The sequence below is a fragment of the Engraulis encrasicolus genome, chromosome 22 (genome assembly GCF_034702125.1).
Source record: "Engraulis encrasicolus isolate BLACKSEA-1 chromosome 22, IST_EnEncr_1.0, whole genome shotgun sequence".
Lineage (NCBI taxonomy): Eukaryota > Metazoa > Chordata > Actinopteri > Clupeiformes > Engraulidae > Engraulis > Engraulis encrasicolus.
In genome coordinates, this window is record NC_085878.1 from 49642598 (window position 1) to 49668786 (window position 26189).

The following is a 26189-nucleotide window of genomic DNA, read 5'->3' on the forward strand; positions in this document are numbered from 1 at the left end:
ATTGACATTGTCGGACAGGCAGTGTAGGCTATGCGAGGACCTCCCGCAGGAGTCAAGGAAAATGCGCAGCTCTCGCAATCATGCACTCAAGGAGCGAAAATGCGAATGAAAGGTTTGAAATAGCCGACATTCAGAACAATAATCATCCTATTTAACCCTTCCCGCTCCTGCCCACTCCCGTGGAATATTATTCCTGTCCTGTCCCAATCACGAGATGGATAAATGTTTGAATCCTGTTTCACGTGTATCCCGCAGGAATCACGTGTCCCACGGGAATTCCCGAAAAATGTCATCCTCTACTTCACATGCGAAAGCACAAGCTACAGGGAGAAGCCACCGTTACTATAAGCGGCGATAGCACACCTTAATAAGGTGGGGATAATAGCCTGATAACGATAGCCTGGAGAGGGGCAACAATAGTCACCAGCTCTCGGACAGCTAACTGCCAGTAGGCACCTCGTTACCAGTATCAATTCGTACCTTATCAGATCGCGTGAGGGATTAAAGAGGACGAAGTATGCCGCGCTGGGACTTATATACTGTGTACAGTAGCGCGGCATACACACGTGATGAAGTTTTGATATAAGTGTACCTCAGAACTCGCGCATGCGCGGATTATATTCCAGCCCCTTGGGCTAGCCGTCTGGCAGCCTTTCTTGAGTGAAACAGAACTATGCTGGTTGGCATCCGTTACACATACAATGGGAATATATGCATCAGTCTCTCATTTTTCCTGTACTTAACACTTCTTATAATCTGAAAGAAAACATACACTGTATATTACAAATATTTCAAATCACTGGAGATAAAATAAGAATAAAATGATAAATGTACAACAAGTACAGGGACACTAAGATACATACAAGAAAACACACAAGTATTTCAAAGTGGTGAAAGTAGAGCAGGCCCAAGTTAAATAATTAAAACCATCTGAAAACAGTTTGGTATTAAGGACCAACACTACCTCTGTTGCTTGACTCCTTTGAGTGCTATAAAAACATAATTATGTTGAAAATTATGCTATATTAGAATCTGTAGTAGTAGTCTTTTGCCAGTTTTGAAAGGTTTTCTAGTCAGGGTTCTGTGCAGCTCAGACTGCACCTGCAATTTAAATATTCAGCACTAGGTGGCAGCATAGTCAAACATCTATTTGGGCACTGGGTGGTTATCGTGCAGCCTGTGCTGTGATCCTCCTCCTGTACAGTGCAGTTTAGGCTTACATGATGTTAAGGCAGCAGATGGATCATAACCTCCATAACCAGATCAAAAGGATACATAGATCTTGATCTGAATGTTAAGTACGGTAAACAAATAAAAGGCTACCCTTCAACCAAAAGCACAATATACTGTATTACAAGAGACTTTGAAGACTGGCACGCCCTTAGCTTCTACTTTTGAAAATTGAACTTAATATGTGAGTAGAAGAGCCCACCTGCCATCCAGACCTTTTTAAGAAGGCGTGATTTTGGGAACTGTTCTAAATTACCCCACACACATCCTGCATACGATAGTCATTGCAGGACCCGGGATTGCAAACTGAACGAATATAAAAACAACTTCTTTGTCCCAGCTACTACAGGCATGATTAATGATATGGTATGCAATGCAGTCTTCTCTTCTGACATTTTGTCTCGGACTTCAGTCACTGCATCATAGCCCCACATCACTCATAAATAAAAACACATATATATTGCACACAATATTCTTTGCGTATATCCAAAGTTAATATAATTTCAATGTCAGTCAGTTCAAGGCCACTAATATCCGATGAATGTTATTTGTAATGCCTGACCATTAAGATTCAGTCCTATAAGAACAAATTGTTTTTCCTCTGCGCTGAAGTTGAAAAGTCTACATTGCATCTAGATATCCGAACTGATTTTAAAAATATTTTTGTAAGGTTAGTGTTGCTTTCAAGCTGTAGAAAAATATGACTAAAAGGTGATTAAAAGTGCTTATGCAACAGAAATGAGAAGACAAGAGTGTTTGACATCTTGCATTTACTGTATTTGTACAAAACAAACTGAAGACTGGCAAAAGTTAAACATTTAAAAAGTAAACAGCCATTGTTTAACAGTCTAGATACAGTTGCATGACGAAATAAAAGTTGAGTTTGATGAAGGCGGGTCAGCAGCAAATGCACGTTCGAAGTGAAAAACAAACAAAGACGTAACAGAAATTATGTAAAAGATTGTGAAAGAAAAACAGAGAGAAAAAAGATGTGATAGAGAGTATAAATATCCAAATGTGCGCTGCTGCAATGGTCACAATGTAATCATGCAAACCTATTGAAAGTAGAATCTGCATGCTTACATTTTCTCTTCCATCTGTAAACAAAATTGACACACAAAAACAAGCTACCAAACAAAAGAGCAGAAATCCAAGAGAAGGCACCTCCACAAGAGGGAAATGTCCCCACCCCACACATATCCCTCCTGAGAAATATTGTGTAGAAAAAGAGCTAGTTGTGGTAAACAAAAACGCTCAGACTTTGGCAGATAGTGTCCAGATATAGTCTGATATTGTTACTGTAACTTCAATTGCATCCAATTCATACTCTATTAAATAATATGTTATGTGGGAAGTAGTTCATTAAAAGTAGTTTCTCTCTGTAAACTCAAAACATTGTAACGGCAAAATTAAATCAGCAGAAATTTTATTTTCAGACAGACATTTCTGCGCTCGTCTTAAATAACTGCAACAGCTTTTCAAGGTATGGATCTTGTTCCAAAACTGGAGTAAAAAAAGTTCATTTTGTCAGAAAAAGCACAAACAATACTGTGGCTCCAATGTTCTTCCCTTTTGGATATTCCCAACATCTGTTGTCATTCATACTTCATGCGATAGCCCACCCTCACCATCCCAATCCTTCACCATCTCCACTTCAGAAGTACCCAACACAGACCCCTTCCCACTATGTGCAAATCAATAGCCGATAGCTCAACAAAACAGCTCTCTTTTGTCACGGCAAAAAAATATGTTAATGTGTGATCTGTCCACTGTGTCACGACAGCCAACTAATACAGTAGGCACCCATGTCAGTTTATACAGTGGAAAATGGTGACACTCCGGTTTGGTCCTCAAGGTGAGACTTGAAACAGAACAGAGTGGAGACAAAATGGAAAACTGGTCTGAGGACCATATGAGAAGAGACAAACAAAAACGAAAACTAAAACTAAAACATGACCAAACAAGAACTACAAAACAAAACAAACTAAAAAAAAGTTATTTCCCAAGTCATCCTTACCTCCTTTAACATAAAAAGAGCAGGCAACCGATATATCGTCTAGTTCCACTAATAAATATACTTCCTTCCCTCTCTAGTCGTCGTTAACTACCTTCATGTCATCTCAATATCTCAAAGGCACAAACATCTCATTATACCTCATGCTGAGCTGTCTTTAACCTCCATCTCCAAGAGCGATCACATCTTCAAATCTCAACACCAACATCAAGTTAATTTCATGGTTAGTGTGTTTAGAGTCCAACAATTGTTACTGGCCACACTATGCTGGTAATTGGGGCCCATGTGTGCGTGTGACAGTGAGTCTGTGTGTGCGTGTGTCTTAGGGCATTTTCACACCTGGTCCCCTTTAAGTGAACCGAACTCAGTTGTCTTTAACTGGACCAAAAAGTGAACCGACAGCAAAAGGACTCAGCTCTGTTTTTGTTCATACTATGAGTGTATTACAAAAAATGTCTAATCTTTCTGGTCCTGTAAGGCTTTTATGGTGTATGAGTCCTCTTTTTGATCACACCCGGTCCTCTAGAGCTATCCTCAAGAGATTACACCTAGTCACAAGTGTAACTTGTCAGGACTCAGCAAATTGTACTGAGACAACGCCAATCAAGGTCTCAGCACGGTTCACTTCTAAGGGGTCTGGGTACACTTCACATATGCACAGAAAAGGCTGAGTTACAGGTCTGAGTTCACTTAAATGGCTGAAAGGAACCAGGTGTGAAAACACCCTAAGCGCCTGTATGTGGGTTCTTGTGCGTTTGTTGACTGAGTTTTTATTCTCGCGACGCCTCCACCGTGCCTTCATACTCCTTGAGGAACTGAATGTGGAAGTCTCGCACTTTATCCAACAAGATCTTCAGCTTCTCTTTAGATGGCAGGATAGTCATCCTGAAAAGACAAAACACAAAAAAATCAATATCATTCATCAACAACTAAACGAAATGAAAGCAGCTGATGCATGACAATATGTTTTCCAAACCTCACAGACCACTACTAGAAATCGAGAGAAGACGAAAGAGGTTTTAGTTGTAACCAAATAGACATTGTGAAGAGGAAAAAATCTGCAAGCTCCTAAACAAAGACGATCTAGATGAGTGCCAATCTTCAAAGAGAAAAATGTAGGTATGGTTTCGGTCATTGTTTGTTCTGCACTGCTAAAGCAAAATTAACAAGTTAACCATCAGGAGAGTGATGATTTAATCTATGTTTAATGCTCTGCAACAGAATGTCAGCTTCATTTGAAGGGTCACCACACATACACTGTATTGTTCTAAAATGTTGGCCTGCAAGACCTGTTCACCTGAAATGGTATGTGCCATCCCTCTGCCCAAAGCCACTTCCTGGTACCAGACATATTCCAGTCTCCTCCAGCAGTCGAAGGCAGTAGAGCATGTCTGGCTTCATTCCTAGGGCCTGAAACACACAATACAATATTAATAAACAACACAACACCCATTTACATAGCTATTAATTTCAGCCACTGTTGTTCCACAAAACACAGGCTTTCTTTAAAAAGGTAGAGTATGTAATATTTCTAGGAGTTTATATCCAGAATGTATGCTGCTCATTCACAAAAGCGCTCCATTTTATTAATATTTACCACCACCATCAAGTAGTCATCATGACAGAATACTCTACCTTTAACCCTTACTGCTGTGCGTGTATACATCACAGTGTTTTGTCCTGTTTTACAGTTTCATCTGATTCTAAGTATAATAAGTATTATTACTATTATACTATTACGAATATGACTACAGTGCAAGTTATATAGAACACCAAGCAAAGCATGATGTGCTCCGCCTTCACTTCTTAATTTCAGCTCTGAAAACGGGCACAGCTGGTTTTCACACAAGGACAAGTATGAGTTGGCAGATTGCAGTTGTGCCAGAGCACGCATGCCATCATTATGGATGCCTACGTTTTGCATTTTGCAAGGTTTGCAAACGAAGAGAACGTAGCAATTTGCATCTTTGCTAGTCTAGAATACAAAATCCACTCCCAGATCATCTTTCTGCATGACGACTGATGACAAAACCAGAAAGCACACCACATGAGAACCCAGAAGAGGTAGGGTTTCAGAAATGTGCTTGGGGAATGTGAAAAGTTACACTCCACTACAGTTGCGGGGGTTGGCGAGAGTCAAGTAGGTCAAACGCTACACAATGGACAGCTATGCCAGACAGACACTCCTCCATCTAGCTATAGGTTTATGGAGAACTGACAGTGTAGACAATCCTGCATTATATTTCAAAATATACACACACACTAGGTCAGCCGGTCATTCATTAGAAATATTGCATCTTATGTGTTATTTTTACCATTTGAGATTTTCTGCAAATAAATTATCTAAATGACAACATTTTCTTTCGACATTCGGAGGAAATGTTGGCAGTGGTTTATAGAATGAAATAACAATGTTTTACCCAAACACATACAGTACCTATCCATAGCAAAATCAGAAAAACTGAAAATGTCTAAGTGGTCTCTCAATTTTTGCCGCCGCTGTATATAATGCGTCAGAGTACTTTATGTTTGTCCAACAATGACTGAATACAGCAGTTGTACTTTTCCAAGCAACATCTCCACGTAGCACTTGGCATTCGTCATGACCGCCCATCTAGTGTGAACATGTCCCAATTTCACAAGGCCGTTAATCCAGCTGCCTACGTACACTTCAGCAAGTCTGCCTGCCAATGATGAATAGCCTTCAGCAGCCAGAGAGCTGAGCCCAGTGTATTTCTAGGTTGGTAAGGTTTCAACAATGGTGTTAGATGGCGCCTGTTGGGTTTGCTGCGTCAGTCAATGTGCACACGTCAACAGTTGGGTGAACCATCAATTGGTGTTTGTTTGTTCTTGAAGGATGGTGGCAAACTATAGAAAAGGTCACCCAGCGACTGGCCAAAGCAATGCAGTACTGGGAGCCACATTTCTGGCACATTCTGAGATTTAAGACTCATTTATTGATTTCGACACCAATTCATAACATACCATATTTCACCTAAAACATCTCCCTTCAGCACGAGAGGGGAGGAGCCCTCTCCTTCACACCCACAAGACAAGAAAAGCAACAGTGTGCATGGAATTCTGGAATTCTAGCGCACTGATCTTTACTACCATCTTGGCATTCATGTTGCGTAATCAGTTGAAGCTGCCGTTTTAAAGGGCACCCAACTTCAGGGGAGATTAGTGTTTGGCCTCTCGGCTTCAGCTGTGCTGTTCCCATGGAGGATTGTCCCAACGGCTGATTTCAACCATATGCAAATTTTAGGTTAAAAAATGACTGACTGAATGCCTTCACAATTAGTTCTCTTCAGATGAAATAGACATATTTCACTGGTATTCAAACTGATCTAACGAAGCACAAGTCCTGCCATATATTCCTTCTGCTCAGTATGTAGCCACCATAAGTGACTTTAGTATTCAGCCATTTACAATAAACTGTTTCAGTGAGTTGGTGGTAACAATTGTGTTACAATAGTGTTAAGGACAAATGCACCATTTTGAACATTAAGCCTCTTTTCCGAACCTAGTATTACCTACCTCTGGAGTATAGACACACATAAGATACACGGGAGGCACTGTTACAGAGCGCATAGTATGTACTAGGCCTACAGTACTAATATGTATAGTTGTAGGGCATAGTAACACAAGGATGCATGCTACAAACGTGTCTGAGTACATCACATTAGGTAAAGTACCGGTATGCACATTGAATAACATCGCCTTATAGCAATAGCAAGAAGATTTGTATAGCACATCATCATACATAACTGTCAAAGGACATACAGTACAGCATAGTGGTTGAAGTAGTGCCACAGAGGTGTGCGTGCGTGGTACTGACCTGTGCCTGCTCCACTGCCTTGGGTGGGATGAAGAGCCTGGGGAAGGCGTACATGGCGCCCTGAACAGGGTTGCAGTGGATACCCGGCACAGAGTTCAGGATCTCCTCCGTTAGCTTGGCCTTCTCTGCCAGTGCTCCCAGCACTTCAGCTTTCTCCTGATGATCAGAAAGAAGAAAGCAAAGAAAGAATTTAAAATAAACCAGATCGAACATTATTTTGTGCCTTGTTGCTTGCTATTGCTGACTTTCTGAACTTGCTGAAATGTGGCCATCAATCAATAATTCAACAGTGGAACTGTTATGAGAAAAAAACGCCATATCAAATTTCATAGCTGTGGACATGTGGCAGAGAAAATGAATCCGCATCTCATTGTGGATCCAAATCTCATAATAAAAAGCATTGTCTTCTACCCGTTGGAAGGTGGCCAAGGAGGGCTTGAACCCTGGCGTAGTCCAGAGCTGCACTGTCTACCTGGTGGAAGTTATCAAAAGAGGGTTTGAACACTGACCTAGTCTACCTGTTGGAAGGTGGCCAAGGAGGGCTCGAACCCTGGCCTAGTCTACCTGTTGGAAGGTGGCCAAGGAGGGCTCGAACCCTGGCCTAGTCTACTTGGTGGAAGTTGTGAAAGCAGGGCTTGTGAGGTTGCCTGGTCTACCGGTTGTAAAGCCCCAAAAGGGTTCAAACCTGACTTACCTTTTGAAAGGTGTTGAAGGAAGGCTCGTGTGGCTGCGGGGGGTTGACGATGACGTCCATGGCGGCCTGTCCAGACACGGGGGGGCACAGCTGCACTGAGCGCAGCTTCATGAGCTGAGCCTTCACCTCTGGGCACAGGTTCAGGACCTCCATGTAGCCCCCCCTGAACCCACACCTGGAGGATAGGAGACAAGTACAGTAGGTGAAGCTTGATACAAGTGAGGTGGAAGACTTGCAGTATTCAGATTCAGCTGCATTTTAGTTTGCACAGGTTAACACATCCTCTGGACCCACACCTGGAATACAGGAGCAGGGAAACGGATGAGGATTCATATAGCTTCTTACTCCCTTTTCCAAACACCGTACGTATTCATTTTCAAAAATTACATGTTTTTAGTGGGCTTCTTGAAGGACCAGTTCAGTCAATTTCAATATGCTGTTGTATTGCTCACGCGACCCTTGACTTGTCAGTACCCAGTGATGCCACATTTTTCGGCTCAGCCCTTTCCGAGATATGAGCTATTAATGGGTGCAGCGCTCGTTTACGTTTAATTTTTTTTAAACATAGGCCTACTCTAAATATTTTCCCAAAAGGTACCGCTGTTTGCTAGTTGTCTGCTGATGTTGTATAACCTTTTGGATGTTTTTGGGAATAAAAAAAAATGTTTTTTTTTTTAATTTAAACAAAGCGCTGCCCCCATTACAATCACCAGGATCTCGGAAATGGCTGAAGAAGAACAACAAAAAAAATCTCAAGTACTGACAAGTCCAGGGTAGTGTGAGCATTACAACTGCATGTTGAAATTGACTGAACTGGTCCAGTAAAATCCCTGTTTTGTGTTTTAAATTGCTGAATTCAAATTGCTTTCATAGTGTTTTGAAGAAGACCTCCTCATATTCAAAACCATATTTGAACAGGTATCTGAAACAGATTTGACAGCCTATTGTACTGATAAGAGAAATGTCAAGTTACACGTACGTGTCTGAATTCTACACACAGTTAATGCAGACAATGCAGGTCTTGAGAAAGTGACAGAGGATTCAGGCTCAGCTGCATATTAGTTTGCACAAAAGAAGAATTGAAAATGGTATGCATACTGAATGTATAGCCTTAAAGGGGCAATATGTAGGATTAAAAGTTTAATTAATCACTGTCCCAAGTCAGCCAATGCTTATTTGAGTCAGCAGTGAGTGAACGATCACTTTCACGATCTGCTGTCAGAGAACCCCAAATGTAACTTTTGACAGAGCGACCCGAATGAGTCGTGGGAAACACTCATACGAAAAATTTGCTTTACATACCGCCAGATATCAACTGCTGGCATTCTGTGATGAAAAACTCTCTCACAGCGAGCTTAGTTAAACAGTATTTTTTCATGACGATGTACATTTTGAGACAGGCATGCCACAGCCACCGCACAAATTACGTAATCCTGCATTGTGCCCCTTTAAACGGAAGACAGCGGGAATAGTGTGTGCATTTACAAGAGAATTTTCACTTTTAAATGACCTGCTGCATTTCACACGTGTGTGAATGTCCACAGAAACTCTCAGAGGGCAGCCTTGGTCAAACAGTGACGACAAGGGAACATTTCCAGCAGTCAGGAGCTGAAACTGGAGCTTGTGGGCGACTATGAAAGACAGGCTTGTATTGCAGCCATGTGCTGACCAGCTCATATTCCGGGGAGAAGGAAATCCAACACATGTGCAGAAGTTTGACTTACGTTTGACTAAAATGCACATCAGGGCTTGACATCAACTTTTTGCTCACCGGCCACAGAGCCTGGTGGTTTTCCAAGAGTCACTAGCCATCCAGCCTTTCTACTAGCTACAATTTTGTCGTCAGGATATTCTTATTTTTCTTGAACCAACATATAACACGAGGGACAAAACCAGGATATATGCTACTGAGATATGTCATACCCAAGAATACCTGACCTAAATGAGGCTAAATGTATTACTAGCGACGGACAAGTTTTACCCATTTTTGGCCGGTTGGCAGGTGGAAATGTAAAGCCCTCAAGCACATGTCAAGAAGAAAAAAAGCCTGCTTCAACCAGGGATTTTTCCTCTATTTATTTATTTATTTATTTATTTTCTGTGACTTCTTGTCTTCTTCCATATCTTCTGACGTCCGGAAAAGGATTTTCACCCGAAAATAAACCAAGTGCAAACAAAAAAAAACCCTGGTTGAAGCGGACTTTCTCTTTTTATCTGGTTATCGGTTTGACCTGCTCCCAGGCCAGACGTTTGGATGTGCAAGCTTCAACCTACTACTTTAAAGGAACAGACCACCCTTTTTTGATTTTCACATATTTGCAGTATTTCCCAGCATTGTTCATGAATGTGCATATCATTTTCTTCTCTGTGTTTTCAGTACTTAGATTTATTGGATCAGAATTATTAGCATAGCTTAGCATAATCACTGAAAGTAACTGGTATCTTTAGCATCAAGCCACAAGTGATCACTGGACCGAATTAAATTGCTGTTTTACACTCTGGTGAATGTTACATTAATTTTAAAGTGGTTTAGAAGTACATTTGATGGTGTTTTATTTTGTACCATAGACTTGCATTACTATGCCTAATTTGGGTATACTGTCAAACGGGGCAATGCAAACACATAGACGAAAATTATATGCACGTTCATGAATAATGCTTGGAGATACTGCAATTATGTGAAAATCAAAAAAGGGTGGTCTGTTCCTTTAAGACACTTTACTTACTCTCCAGTGTAGCCCTTGGAGGTGGAGTGGAAGGAGGCTAGCTCCACGTTGTTGAAGTACTCAGGCCCCATCTCATACAGAACCTTCTTGAAGCTGTGGAACTGGCAGCCGGGGGCATACACGTTGTCCTGATAAACCTGAGGAAAATAATAGACCAAAAAGTTTGTTTCAACTATTGTGGCTTTAGACTTAGAGAGAGACTTGATTAATCCCCAAAGGGAAATGTGAATGCCATACAACACATAACAGCAAAACAAGACAAAAACATAATAAATAAATAAGAGGAGTGTGGATCCACTATTTATCCTCATTATGTTGCAGAATAGATAAGCCATATCAGGCAGAAAGGTGGCTCTGACTGGAGCCATTTAAAGTTCAGAAGAATGTAGAGACTGAATCCGTTCTTCACAGTAGTAAAATACACAGAGAATGAGATGCTTACTATATAAACAGATTCTTTTCACTGTAGTTAAGATAAATGATCATCTGTGAAAAAAAATTACCTCGTCAGACATGACAAAGAGGTTTTCCTCGTAGGCAAAGTGCAGCACCTCCTCTATACACTTTCTGCTCTGAACTTGACCTGTGGAGGAGGAGGAGAAGGGGTGAGAACAGCAGCACTCTGTGAAGTGGGCAGTAGGACAGGACAAATGGTTATGTCTGTGACAGTGTGTGAGTGAGTGTGTGTGTGTGTGGTGATGGAGAAGGAAAGAAATTGAGAGTAGGCGAGGAGATGGCAAGTATGTGTGAGTGAAGGGGGATCGAGACAAGACTAACAAAAAGAGACCTTCACATACAGAATGCCCAAATCATGTAATACACTACAGCAGTGTTTCTCAACAGGGGTGCCGGGGCACTACAGTACAGCAGGGGTGGGGAACCTATGTCTCCAGGGCAGCTTACGGCCTTTTGAGGCTATTTTGTCTGGCCTCTGATATAATTTTAATATTATGCAGCTTCACATGAAAGATGACATGTTTTGTGATGGAATCTACAATACAATTAAGTTAGATTTCAGGGAACATAGAGTTTTGTCCGTTTTAAAGGTGGCTGCCTTCAATATCGGCCTTAAGCGTGCTCATAGCACGACCCTTGGAGGACTATTACGGCCCTTGGTGGAATTTGAAATGGCCCCTCGAATGAAAACGTTTCTTCACCCCTGCCAGATAAATACTGCATGGGGGGGTCGCCAGTAACTTTCCACACATATACAAAACTCCCTGCGAGAGGGCTCTGTGACGTCACTTCTGATTATAAAAGGAGGCAGGAAACCCAAAACCCACTACCCTCCATTCCCCTCATGTGCTGAGCTGAAGGGGACCGATCAGGTCTCTGTGCCATCGTAGAAGATATACAGGCATACAGGACGTCCTTGACTATAAATACACAGGCAGAGGCCAGGCAGAGTCTTTTCTACATTATGTAACTTTGTGTGAACTACCCACAGATCACATTATTTTATACTGTATTTAATTTTAGACGTGCCCGAGCCAACTTGAACAATGTACAGTGGCCTCAGTGTGCCAGTCATTTTTGGACTTGACACAAATTAACACTTGCAGTGTGCTCTGTGTGCAAAGCTGTGTGTAGCTCTGCTCTTCACAGTACTAATAGGCATTTGCCATCAACCTCCCTTGCTGCTCCCATGTTGTTATACATCCAAAACAAAAAGTCACTAGAGAGTTCATGCAGCAGTGTTCTGAAATTCTATTTACATCCTTTCACAGACAACACAGCTGACAGTCGAAGTTGCACTTCTGTTACTGAGGCTCTGGTTTAAGTCTTTTGTTGGCTATGGTTTGAAGACTTTGGTCGGCTGTATTAATAGAAATATTGATCATCTCACTACAATTGAATTTGAATGTTTTATGACGACCTTTCTTTCATGGCTATTTTGGTAACACTTTATTTTAAAGTTCACACATTAGCCAATAACAGATGCCAAACTGTCTGTATAGGTGACATATGAGACATGTTGAACAAACTCAATCATTTGTTAGACGTGCATTATTCACAAATGGTTTTGTTCACTGCCAATACAGCTGTTATTGTTGACATAAGCGTAATAAGGTCCTCTTAGGCTCCTTAAAACATGTCTTTTAAGTCTCTTATACAGACAGTAATTAGGTAAGTATTAGTGGTCAACATGTGAACCCTATTCTTTAGCGTTACCGCTATGGATAAGTGCTCTTCTTATGTCTTTGATATTCTAATATCTTTGATTCAATTGCTTCATCGAACAAGGGCTGCTAGATTTGGTTGCTCTTCTTACAATGACAAAAAAAGATATATTGTATCTTCTATCCTGTATTCTACTTTTAGCTGGCTGGACTAACGCACCAGTGGGGTTTCCTGGGTTGATGATGCAGATGGCGCGGGGGATGCAGTGCTCCTTGGCGGCCTGGTAGGCGCGGTGCAGCTCATTGACGTCCAGGGCCCAGCAGTTTTCCTCGTCCAGGTAGTAGTTGACCTGCACCGCCTCCATTTCGGCCAGCGCGGCTGAGTAGAGCGGGTACTGGGGGATGGGGATCATCACGCCCGTACGGGAGGGGCCGGAGCCCGACACCAGCATACGCAGGATGCTCTGGACATAGAATATACAACACACACACACACACACACACACACACACACACACACACACACACACACACACACACACACACACACACACACACACACACACACACACACACACACACACACACACACACACACACACACACACACACACACACACACACACACACACAGTCAATGAATGGGTTGTGTAACTGAGGTGATCTGCGCTAGTTTGCCACTCTGGGCTCAAACCCGCCATTTACCAGGCGCATTTACTAAATGTTCTACACTAAATTCTGCTAGTTGGCATCCATTACAGTTGCACACGCGGTACCAGCTAATGAACAGGTTCCATACCATAAATCATATCAATGAACAATTTGCACACATTGCACCAGTCAATGAACAGGTTTTACACATCATGGGTGGCAACTCCCCAAGTTGCTAAGTGGCTAACAACAACACTTTCGAGAAACGCACCCCATAACAGCCAATGAATAGGGTGCACACAGTAGATCAGCCAATGAACAGGTTGTACAAACCATACCAGCCAATGAACAGCTGATTGCAACAGAACAAAAAGAACAGAACAAGTGTACAGTACACGAAGGAAATGAGGAGAGATGGTGGCGTGGCTGACATTACACTCCATGTGGATCAACTTTCCAGCAAGGACATCTGAGACCTTCCCTGGTATTAATAAACACTCATACCACTACTACCTTGGCAGGCCCCATGTCTACAGTAGGTTATAATGCCAATGAGTTATGCAATGGACACATAATGTAATTTTCATCAACAGCGCAGCACGTTGAGGTCACGGAGCACATGGCTGACCGTACTGCATTTAGTGCACATGGACACAGCAAAACTGAAGTCCATCAAGCTCACGCTTCTAATGAACCACAATCCGATACCATTTGTGGGGTATTTAAAAAAAAAGTATTTTATTAGATGGCATGAATCTGTGCCCTATGCTTGTTCCCGGTTCATACGTAGATAAGAGTTCTAGATAAGAGTTAACTAATCTCCTAAGACTCTCAGCTACAAGCAATCGATATGCAATGTGATACTGATATGTCTGCCAGAGACAGCAGAAAGCCAAGCTGTGCAAGGAGGGCCTTACTTATTCATACCCAACACCTTGTGCCTCGGTTTCAAGTTTGTTTTTCAAGCTTTTGTCCGGATTTATATTTGCCTGTGGTTTATACAGCATCAAAATGTCCAGTATATTTAAATCTGTTTATTTACCGCTTTCTACGTACTGTGCATCTGCTGTCTTGATCCACACATTATTTCACTGTAGAATTCACTTACTGCATTTGTATGAACTAATTTGGTTATTGAGGGGCAAGAGTGTCACGAAAAACACTCTTGGGTCCAAAAGGGGATGCCCATTACATTTCAATTTGGAAACCCCTGCAGTAGTTGTATATTGATACACATGTCCAGGCCACAGAATGCACAGAGAGCCCTTACTCATGTCGTCTATGACCTTACGGTGCTTATTGCAGTGTGTCGGACCCTCCCTTCTCTACGCTACTCTCCTCTCCTCTCTTCTGTGTCACTCACCACGATGCCGTCGCTGGCTCCGGTGGTGAGGAAGATGTTGTCATGGTCAGCAGGTACGCCCTGGTCCCTCTGCTCAATGTAGGCAGCAATGTCCTTCCTGATGCAGTCCACACCCGCACTGGCAGAATACGAGCCTGGAATAACGAACACGGAATTAAGACAGAACATTCTAGAATATGACGGATACAAAGGGAGAGGAGTGATGATGTAAAAGAAAAGGAGATAATGACTGTTTTGGAGCAACTTGGTTCCTTTTTCTGTTCTGCTCCCCTTTGTCTCTACAATATGTTCTGTACACTACGCCTCTGCTTTACAATGTCTTCCAAATTGTTGATTAATCAAAGGCCTGTTTTCCCCATAGGACAAACAGTATTTTTTGTTTAAGAAAATAGGCAAAAATAGTCAAGGTTATGTGAGTCACTCCATAATATTGCTTCCTTTTCAGAGCAGTGCATTATTTGCTTCCCCATGCTGCAATACTTTTCAGACACGAGTCAACCTAGTGTAGTGTTAAAGGAGAACTGAGGCCAATTTCAACATGCACTTGTATTGCCCACACTACCACTGAATTGTCGAAATATCATCCCAAAACTTATGCAAACATCAGCAGACACCTCACAACAAAGCAATAACTTTTGGGATGACAGTCGGAGTATGTTAAGGTGCATTTAAAAAAAATATATATATAATCAAACCATGTCCCTATTAGAATGCCCAAGATCTAGGAAAGTCCTGAACAGAAATGTGGCCATCAGGTACTGATATGGGTAGCGTAAATTCTCCAATGCCTACCAAGACTGGTGCCGCCACATCCTTGCAGGATACGGTGTGCCCGCTGTTTGGCATCGTCAGGGAAACTGGGACTGTCCATCAGCTCAGGGAATGTGCACAGAGCCACAACCTACAGACAACAATACAGTATGCATGTCAGACTACTGAGACTAGGGACTAGGACAGGGTAGTGGTGTGCACTTTTGTGGCACGTTTCACGTTTAATGGCATTTCAAAAAGCAATAACCAAAAACCATTGCTTCTCTTTTCCAGTTCTGTAAGGGTTGTGTCACGTTTGTGTAATGCCAGCTTGAGTGTTTGATTGCTGCAGTCGTGGCCAATAGAGCTGTGAAAATCCCGTGTAGCACTTCTGCGAATCTCCTGACTTCTCAAAAACAAACGTTGCTGCAATACACCAACACATTTCATGAGAATGGGCCTAATACTAATAATAAGAATAAGTAAATGATCCATGCTTGATAGCAATTCATTATCCATGTTTGATAGCCAGGTTTTCCATGTTGACCATTTCAGCACACTCACTGAATGAATGAAAGGTACGTTTTCATAAAGGCTCCATACGCCACAACTACGCCACACTCAAGAATACAGTGTCCTGGCCCAGCCGTGGCTCAATTGGCTGGGCACTGCATTGCTATACGGGTGACCTGGGAGAGCCTTCCCCATCTCTCTCTCTCTCCCGCTCACTTCCGGTCACCCCTCATACTGTCAGAAATCAAAATAAAGGCAAAAAGCCCCCCAAAAATGAATACACTGCCCAAATGAAATGCATGGGGGCACAGAAACTGTTTCATGTTTAATGGCACAAAAGACACACAAGCCGAGTTTAAGTCAGACTTATCCAGGCAGTCTTCCCTGTGGATTTAAGTTTGGCAGTTAAAACAAAAAAAAGTTCAAAACAGATGAATTAGGAGTCTTTTGGAGCCTTTACACAAGCAATGTCTGTAGGTCCTCTCTGTTCCCAATTCCTCATGCGTGCTAGGATACTCTGCATACTTTAGGGCCCTGAGAAATGGCTCCCAGACATTTTTGTGATGTCTTTGTACATTCAATTCAATGAGAGGAATGAGGAGTTGGTACAGTAGAGGCAGAGATTCTGGTCGGTATTAAGCCCTACATGAAGCGCCCATAATCCTCACGAGTCTCTCTCACATGAGAAGAGCACGCCAACTTGGTTTAGTTTGTGCACATTCTTGAGTGAGAAATGGGTTCAACTGGGTGTGGCGCCCCGAAGCAAAAACAGCAGCACAAAGGCTGAATGTTTATTACCCGTGCCAACAATGGATGTCAGCAAAGATCCCCAAGTATCTCAGATGAAGGCTTTTGCTGAATCGCCCTGGCACGACATTACGTTGGCCAGGCATCCGTAATAAGAGGCTCTGGGCCTGCGGATGCTGAGAACAACTCAGACACCCGCATTACGTTCGGTGGAGAGAATAAGTCTCGGGTTTGTGTAATCATTTCTGTCCAGCAAGATTTATCTACACTTCATCCCCTGCACAGTAGTAGCTGGAGAAGCACGATAGGTTACGTCAAATGCTTTTGTTCAGACCACAGTGGCCAGCGAAGACTCATTGTGTAATATTTACTTAATATAGCAACATGCAATACATGCAGTACTTTTGCACTTGGTGTCCTAAGTAGGTTGCATGACAATGATTGATTGTTCAAGATACGCCAACTGCACATCAAGCATAAGATGTTTTGAGAAAGTTAGAAACGTCATGCATTTCTTTGAAGATTTCTTCTTACTTTGATTTTGTTTTGATTGTTGATTTCGTCGTCGTCTTTCAGGCACAAATGAGGTGCTTTATCTTTTGTCCAACTAAGAGGTTTCGTGGTAAACTGATAAGATACTTTGGTAACACTTCCAAATAAGGGGCCATAATTAACAGTAAAGTAGCTACAACCTAATACTTAAGTAAGGGTTAATAATCATTACTTAATGCCACATTAGACACATATTAATTGTTATTAATGCATTAGTAAGCAGTTACTTAACTATTAGATAACTATTACCTTGTGTTACAAGTTAATAGCATATTATTATTTAACTAATAGATAAGTAAGGGCACAGTTAATAGTTAAGTAGCTATCAGGTCATACTTAACTAAGGACCAAAAGTAACACTTACTTAATACAAAAGCAACGCATAACTAATGGTTATATAATACATAAATATTGGGTTTGGGACCCTTATATTAGAGTTGGCTGAGGATAACTAATGGTTAATTAATAGATAGATATTGGTGTTTGGGACCCTTATATTAGAGTTGGCTGCGGATAACTAATGGTTAATTAATCGATAGATATTGGTGTTTGGGACCCTTATAATAGAGTTGGCTGAGCATACCTAATAGTTACATAATTAATCTACTGTGACATCAAGTTTTCACTCGTTCAAATCACTGTAAAGTGGCAACAGGAGCCATTATATAGCAAGGATTGGACGTACACTTCTCAATGATGGTAGGATGATGAGATGTAATTTTTTCATGTACCACTTATTAAATTTAATGGTAAAAACCCTACAATAAATGCAGAACATTATGAAGAGTAACAGTTTTGAAGCGAAACTAAACCATTCCTTTGTGATAATTAGGTTAATGTTTGAGAATATTAGCTCCAAGAAGAGCAGTGCATGATGGGTACGCAATCTATAGACAACAATAATTCGGTATTATTTAATCATTAGATATGCCTTACTTTAGTAAGTGTTAATTAAGGTCCTTAGTTAAGTATGACCTAATAGCTACTTAACTATTAACTGTACCCTTACTTATCTATTAGTTAAATAATTATATGCTATGAACTTGAGACACATGGTAATAGTTATCTAATAGTTACGTAACTGCTTACTAATGTTTAACATGTGAATTAATAACAGTTTATATGTGTCTAATGGGGCATTAAGTAGTGATTATTAACTGTTACTAAAGTATTAGGTTATAGCTAATTTGCTGTTAATTATGTTAATTATAATTATATATATGGCCCCTTACCATGTGTCTCAAGTAGCATATATAATAGCATATCATATCATAGCATATAATTATTTAACTAATAGATAAGTAAGGGTACAGTTAATAGTTAAGTAGCTATTAGGTCATACTTAACTAAGGACCTTAATTAACACTTACTTAATACAAAAGTAAGGCATATCTAATGGTTAAATAATACCGAATTATTGTTGTCTATAGATTGCGTACCCATCATGCACTGCTCTTCTTGGAGCTAATATTCTCAAACATTAACCTAATTATCACAAAGGAATGGTTTAGTTTCGCTTCAAAACTATTACTCTTCATAATGTTCTGCATTTATTGTAGGGTTTTTTACCATTAAAACTAATAAGTGGTACATGAAAAAATTACATCACATCACCCCACCATCATTGAGAAGTGTACGTCCAATCCTTGCTATATAATGGCTCCTGTTGCCACTGTTACAGTGATTTGAACGAGTGAAAACTAGATGTCACAGTAGATTAATTACTTGACTATTAGGTATGCTCAGCCAACTCTATTATAAGGGTCCCAAACACCAATATCTATCGATTAATTAACCATTAGTTATCCGCAGCCAACTCTAATATAAGGGTCCCAAATATCAATATCTATCTATTAATTAACCATTAGTTATCCTCAGCCAACTCTAATATAAGGGTCCCAAAACCCAATATTTATGTATTAATTAACCATTAGTTATGCCTTGCTTTTGTATTAAGTAAGTGTTAATTTTGGTCCTTAGTTAAGTATGACCTGATAGCTACTTAACTATTAACTGTGCCCTTACTTATCTATTAGTTAAATAATAATATGCTATTAACTTGTAACACAAGGTAATAGTTATCTAATAGTTAAGTAACTGCTTACTAATGTTCAACATATGCATTAATAACAATTAATATGTGTCTAATGTGGCATTAAATAATGATTATTAACCCTTACTTCAGTATTAGGTTGTAGCTACTTTACTGTTAATTATGGCCCCTTATTTGGAAGTGTTACCGATACTTTTTATTTTGGGAATTGAAAGGTAGGCAACCATTATTTTTTTACATTCTTACATATATTTTACATGATATTGTTCATGGTGTGCTTGTTTGTTGTGGTAGTGCATGGGTGGGTGGGTGCTAGGCCCTGCTTCTGGCTACTGCCACTGTACTGTGTGTGGACATGGAGCATCCAGATCCAGCCTCTGAAGCCTTGTTTTGTTGCGCCCATAATGAGGAGATGAAATGCTCGCTGTGTCTGTGTGGTCATGGAAAAGTGGAGGCAAACAACAGATGATAATGAGCCGTCCCACACTGGAATTTGCCCTGTCCTCGCCGAACGGCGTACCAAACGGCCAGCAACAGCAAAACCCATTCAGCAACCTCACAAAGCCCTGGCAAACAAACATGGCCGCCATACTGTGGGAGAGGTTACCCTCAACTGCTCTGCTAAAGCTCCTGAATCCCCTCTAAAGTGAAGGGTGTGTGTGTGCGTGTGTGTGTGTGTGTGTGTGCGCGCGCGCGTGTGTACGTGTGTGTGTGGACTGCTACTGGACACAACACTCGCTCACTGAGGTGACCTTGTGAGCTTGTGACCATCCTCTGAAGTTTCTCACCTCACCTCACCATGTGCGCATCTTGTAAATAAAACATGGAAAAAACGCACAGCACTCCACTACCTTGCCAGAGGGACTCGAAGCCAAAACAACAGTGGCCCTGCAGCTGCTGAGTGCCCAATAATAGCTTGCCAGCTCTCCACGGCAGACAACAGCCAGAAGCAGAGTGTTCACAACAAGAAAGTTATGACAAGCCGATTGGTCGTTGAAAAAAAAAAACAGTTGCCCAGATATCAGAGTTGCCTATATGATGCACACAATACTAACTTTTGTTTTGAGCAAAACTAGTAAAAATCCAGCAGATTTTAGTGTTGCTGATAGTTGAAGGTTGGCCTATTGATTTGAATATATTAATACTAAATAAAAACTTTGGACTCCATGGCTTACAGGGAGCAAAACGGAAGGGGTCCAGGAGTGGAGATGGGTCGCTAAATTATGGGAAGACTTGGGGTGTTGACAGGGTTGCCGCCCTGACATTTATATATGTTAAACGGTCTCCATCTAATGCCTCGATGACATTGTCACTTACCTGACGGAGAAATGTGATTGGCTGTTGTCCCATAGCATGAGCGTCTCCTATGTTCGCTTTGATCACTTCGCTGAAAGGCTGCTTCCCGCCCTAAGGAGACACATCATATGGGGCATTCAACACACAATTGCAACAGTGGCTTGCATGCGCTTACTAGTTCAACATCTCATTACTTAAGAAGAAATAACGTCTTAAAAGTGCTCACTCTAAACACAGCACTCTATTATGCTTCATTCCACATTTGCTTGCACTGTAGAGTACATGCTGTTTTTTAGTTGAATTGTAATATGTAGGACGATTACCATACATTTGTGGGACTTAACTGTTGCTCAGAGCCTTGTGATTTTGGATATCTGTGATTATAGAGCAATGTTTTCACCAAACCGTGAACAAAATAAGGGTTTATTTTTATTATTAGTTTGTTTGTTTGTTTGCTTCCTCTCAGGGTTGCCATCCTGAACAGTACAATAATGCATCAGTGAGGTGCATTGAATCCAGTTTAACATGTTCTAGTGATTCCACATCAAGAGTCACAAAACTGGCTCCTAGGGCCCCTAATTGAAATCACTAAATTGGGGGGCATATGGCTGGTGATGTGCTGAGTACATTCCGTCTGCCACTGTGCATCAGCCTGCAATGTAAACATTACTATCTTTTCTAGTCATAACACCAACTGACTTAATTGCACAGCCTGTGACTACTTCAGCAATGTGCCACGTATAAGAGTGTTTATTCATGACGCGCCCAAGCCCTACTGCTGTCAAAAGATCCCAAAACATAATTGTCGTCATAAAAATAACCACCAAAAATCCCGAATCTATCAACAGTTAGTCCTACGACAAAAAAAACCCCTCATTGATCTTTATCATTCCGATTCACACTGCAAACTATTTTTGTACCACAACACTTGCATCTCCATCAATGACGCGCGTAATGGGGAATGATGCAACACCAAAGAGGCTACACCGCTGCGCTAAGACACCAGCGTAGACACTAAACTTTCACTAGGATACATCTTCACGTCAATAATACACAGCCCTGGTACATGAATAGAGCATACAACTGGTCGGAACATGATGTCTCACCTCCCGCAAGCATCTCTCGATTTCGTCTGCTTTGATGACAATCGGTCCCCTGACAGCATACTCCACCGCTTTCACCTGCGGATTCAGAGTCTCCATGGTCAGGGTCTTCTCTCGAAGCTTGCTTTTTGCGGCCACGGCAGCCTCTCTTGTGCTGTACCGCTTCAGCCCATAGGATTCAATGGGCCCTTGTGTCTTGAATCTCACAGATTCCTGACGGAGTGATTGCGACTTTCGTCGCATCACTAAAGCCTGGTACTGCTCAAGAGCACCTGCGATCAAGGAGCGATTTGCCGAGGAAGGTAGGCGATGCATGTTCCACAGATGTTAGCTAGCTTAGGTGAAATATAGGCTATAGCGCTACAAATTGAAGATGGTCTTCGTAGTTCGAAGGCTGTTTGCCAGGTAGGCTGAGAAATGGGTGAATCTTACTTAACGCGTTAGCACGACAAAAATAACCGCGCCGATTTTTGACCGACTGAAATTGTGATGGTAGGCTATATCCCAGTAGCCTAGATGTATGGGACGCACAAAGCCCTGGGCCACCTCTTCTTCCTTCCACTCCCGAGGATCATTCAGTCCTGCCGCCGCCACACATGAGTTCAGATGCGGCATTTATGGGTCTGTCAGCCGCCAGTAGTAAACCCCGCCCTCGTATGGGCGTTGTAGTTCTATCTCATGGAAACCAGACGCACCACGCAGTCATGTGTACTTCAATTTAAACTACTATACCCATCTTTACATCTCGTTTGGGTGGATCCATTGAACAGCGTGGCTGGAGTTACATCAGACAGCTTCAGAAGAGCTTTCTTCTGAAGATCCTCTGCTCCTTTGCCCTGAAGTGGATTTTGAATTAATATTTTTTAAGCCACAGCTTTTACTCTGAACAAAGCAAAACTGTCAATACAGAACCACATTTGCAACACAAATAGCAGTTACTTTATGGGCATATATTTATAGCAAAAAATAATGATAAATAGGCCTATTAAATTAAGTCAGAAAACATAACATTTGGAAATCCCTAAATGAGGACAAAATAGGCTTATCATTTTTTTTAAATTATTGCAGCACAATATTAGGTGTGCTTTACAGGCTGCTAAAAATAGGCCTACATAGCCTACTCAAATCAGTGATAGGCACCCACATTCTGTCAGGCCTACTGTAGTTGATATGCGACACTGATTATCCATACCACACAAGTTCATGCTGAAACGCAAATGCATGGAAATGCATGATTTTTTCCTTGTAAAATTGTGAGGGAGAATAGGCTCCACAGAAGTGGTCAAACGTCAGCATCTAAGTGAACAGTCTCAAGGTTTTGGATCCTATCAGCTTTCAGATCATGACACCACAAGCCCTTACCGAGAAATATGCCCGGCAACCTGTGGTGTAGTCTACTTTTTTTGTGGTTGGTGGGAACACAAAAATCCCTGATATTTTGTGGTGGGGATAGGCTACTGCGTACTTGCATTCTATGTAAACTCCACCACGGCCATCAACAATACAGATACCATGAGATTGGATAAGGCTCTTAGAATCTCTGCACATATCATGCACCTGCTTCAGATAAAACCATTCCAGTTAAAACTGGTGATTTCACCTTTTCAGTGTTACAGTTGCTAATATGAGAGCCGTTTCCATGGAATGGAATGCCCCTGGACTGAAAGTGTAAATGGCTTTCATTATAACTTGAAGTTGTTTATTATTCCAGGTGAAATGAATGAAAGCAAATGAGAAACAGTTGGCATTATTGTTGTTAAATATTCACTATGCCATTTCTCAAATAGCCTAATAGCTTTGAATATCAGGTATGATAATGGCACAATGTTGCCCTTGGCATGTCTACACAGCATGCCATCTTTGGCCCTGTTTCAGATGCCACAGGATCGACAATCTATGCAGTACGCATGCACACTTTGCCATTACAATGCATTCTGGTTAGAAATGCCTCACCAGAATGCATTGTGATTTCGCAGTTAGTATGCCCACTGCGCCATGAATGAGCCCATTAACTGCTACCACTCAAATTTGAAATTAATCAAAAGAAAGAAAGAATAAAAGAAAGACATAAAAAGGTTGGGTTGGCTACTGTGTGTGGCTATCTATCCACTTTTAGTGCTATCATTAGCAGCACACACCTGTAAATGCAGCTCAATTTCATACTGGAGGTGTCGATTTTTCAACATAAGACAGAGCCGTATCTCTAACATAAGAATGTCAGGCCTGCCACCTGCTGGATATAATTGTTTACTGCAGTAGGTGGCAACTAACCACTTATACTGTATAGTGTAGGCCTAATGCAGGGGTGTGAGTCCTTATTCATTCGGGGGCCACTTCAAATTGTATAAAGTCCTCCAAGGGCCCTGCACTTCAGGACAATATTGAAGGCGGCCACAAATTACAAGAGACCCCACCTTCACTATGTCCCCTGAAACTAAATTCAATTGCAAATGTAAATTCTAACATTTCTGTACAAAACATTAAAATGATGTCGGCCTTCCAGATAAGAGGCCTCAAGGGACATACCGGTAAACGGCCCTCGAGACATAGGTTCCCCAGCCCTGGCGTAATGTTTCGGCTGTTTTTATTTTTTATTTCTGTAACACTGTCTGGAATTTGGTTGAAAATGCTAAAATATTTGGCAAAACTTATTTGATGTAGTTTTTTCATGACTTTTCAAAAGATGCCTCAGATGCGAGCCTTTGTGCAAACACCAGCCCTATATTGTCACTGTCCTGCAGAAACTTTGTCTCTTCACTATTTTTTTCCAGATTATTGTATTTAAATGATTCGTTCTTTATTCGTTATAAAGTATGAATCAGTACTACTGGTCAGTCTCCATTAGAATATTTCTATGATATATTATTTAATAACGAACTTTAATGTTGAAATGATTGTTCATTTAGAAAATAGTGATGTATAAATTAATAAATAAAAAACAATGAAAAGTGGAGATACAAGGTTTCTACCTGACAGCGACGATATTAGGGATATTAGCCATATTTATTTGTAGCGACTTCCCATAACAATAATATTAAACAGATTTAATGACTGTTGCTCATGTGCTTTCAATTAATCCTGCTGCCCCACATCCTCAATCCATCTGTCTTTTACCTTCCAACTCCTAATTCTTCGAATAAAAGAAATCTTCACATCATTGATTCTTATACTGTCGAGAAGCTTAAATGTGACCGTTTTTTTTTTTTTTTGTAAGTGCGGGCCTCTTTTGTGTGGCCTGATGTTCAGTCAGGCAATGAATGAGGAGGGAGGGGTGGAGTGTGTGTGTGTGTGTGTGTGTGTGTGTGTGTGTGTGTGTGTGTGTGTGTGTGTGTGTGTGTGTGTGTGTGTGTGTGTGTGTGTGTGTGTGTGTAGGGGGACTAGATGGTCTCTGTGTAGGTCTTTGACCCTGTTACTCCTTCTTCACAGCAGCTTGATGGGGCTGATAGGGACGCTCTTTGTCAGCAACACCAGCTAACACACTCCATGCTACAGCAAGAACAACATGGCTGTTTTGTCTATAGTGAGACATACTAGCACATGCGGTACCGTTTGTAACCAGATCACCCCCTTTTGTGTTGACATTGGAGAATGCAGCAGAAATACTGTACCATCACATGGCTCTGCAAAGAGGAAGAAAACGTATCAGTTATATGGCGATTTCAGACAGTTTGCATTGACTTCATGAGACAAGAGGTCTTATTTGCACACTCTCCGAGACGGCTAAATAATGTCTACATTCAATATTTTGTCTTGAAAATGTATATTTCAAAAACCAACATTGCTGGCAGTTGATATCCATATACTAAAAATAAGTTAAAGGTTGTGTGTTGCCCTAATTTGTGCCATGCAGTCCGTCTGTATTTTCTGAATGATAAACAAAAAAGATAGAGTTGGATGCATGATGTCTATTATTAGAGTAGAATACAGAAGAGTATCATTTATTGATCCCGAGGGAAATTAAGGTGTCCAATAGCATACATATATACATAGAAAAAACAAAATACACAAGACATTATAAAACAGAGAAAAGCCACATTATGAACATTTAGTAGTCTTTAAATAATATGAATTTATCTCAAACATTATACTGATTAAGTGTCAGAGGAATGGAAAAAAATAAATCTGAAGGTGCCTGACTTGTAATATGTAAGCCTAGATGTGCCACTTTAATATACCATCTGACATTAGACTTTTTGGTGGCTTTCACCAAGTGTTGAAGTGGATAATGGTAATTGTGCTGACTGCCACGGCCTATTTGCCATTTTGATATTGCACTCCTACCCACATAAATATTTATAGAGCTATGTGGTGTCACAGCCCCCTGCTGTGCCCTGATAGGCCACTGCGTCGACCACGCTTTCCTCTGTGGCACAAAGGCAGAGAGATGTCTGCTGCCCTACAGCGGCAACGTGCTGTTACTACAACAAGGACACTCAAACAAACAAAAAAGGTCCTTAAAATGTCTCTGTACTGCAAGTCAATCGTGTTGGGGCTGAAGGTATTTTCTGAATGGGAAAGAGCAAGCTATTTAGCCTTTAA

At 41.2% G+C, this 26189-nt stretch overlaps 1 protein-coding gene across 1 annotated transcript; it reads right to left on the reverse strand.

Moving 5' to 3' along the window:
* Window positions 1-1983: 1983 nt before the first annotated feature.
* On the reverse strand, window positions 1984-22272 carry gpt2 (glutamic pyruvate transaminase (alanine aminotransferase) 2). The gene is made up of 11 exons (XM_063188544.1): window positions 21654-22272; window positions 20569-20658; window positions 15429-15537; window positions 14637-14770; window positions 12843-13086; window positions 11006-11085; window positions 10503-10639; window positions 7777-7951; window positions 7083-7238; window positions 4542-4654; window positions 1984-4129 (listed from the first exon to the last, which is right to left on the reverse strand). Exons 1-11 carry the CDS (start codon window positions 21963-21965, stop codon window positions 4015-4017), a joined length of 1665 nt encoding a protein of 554 aa, XP_063044614.1. The 5' UTR covers window positions 21966-22272; the 3' UTR covers window positions 1984-4014.
* Between the last annotated feature and the right edge of the window lie 3917 nt (window positions 22273-26189).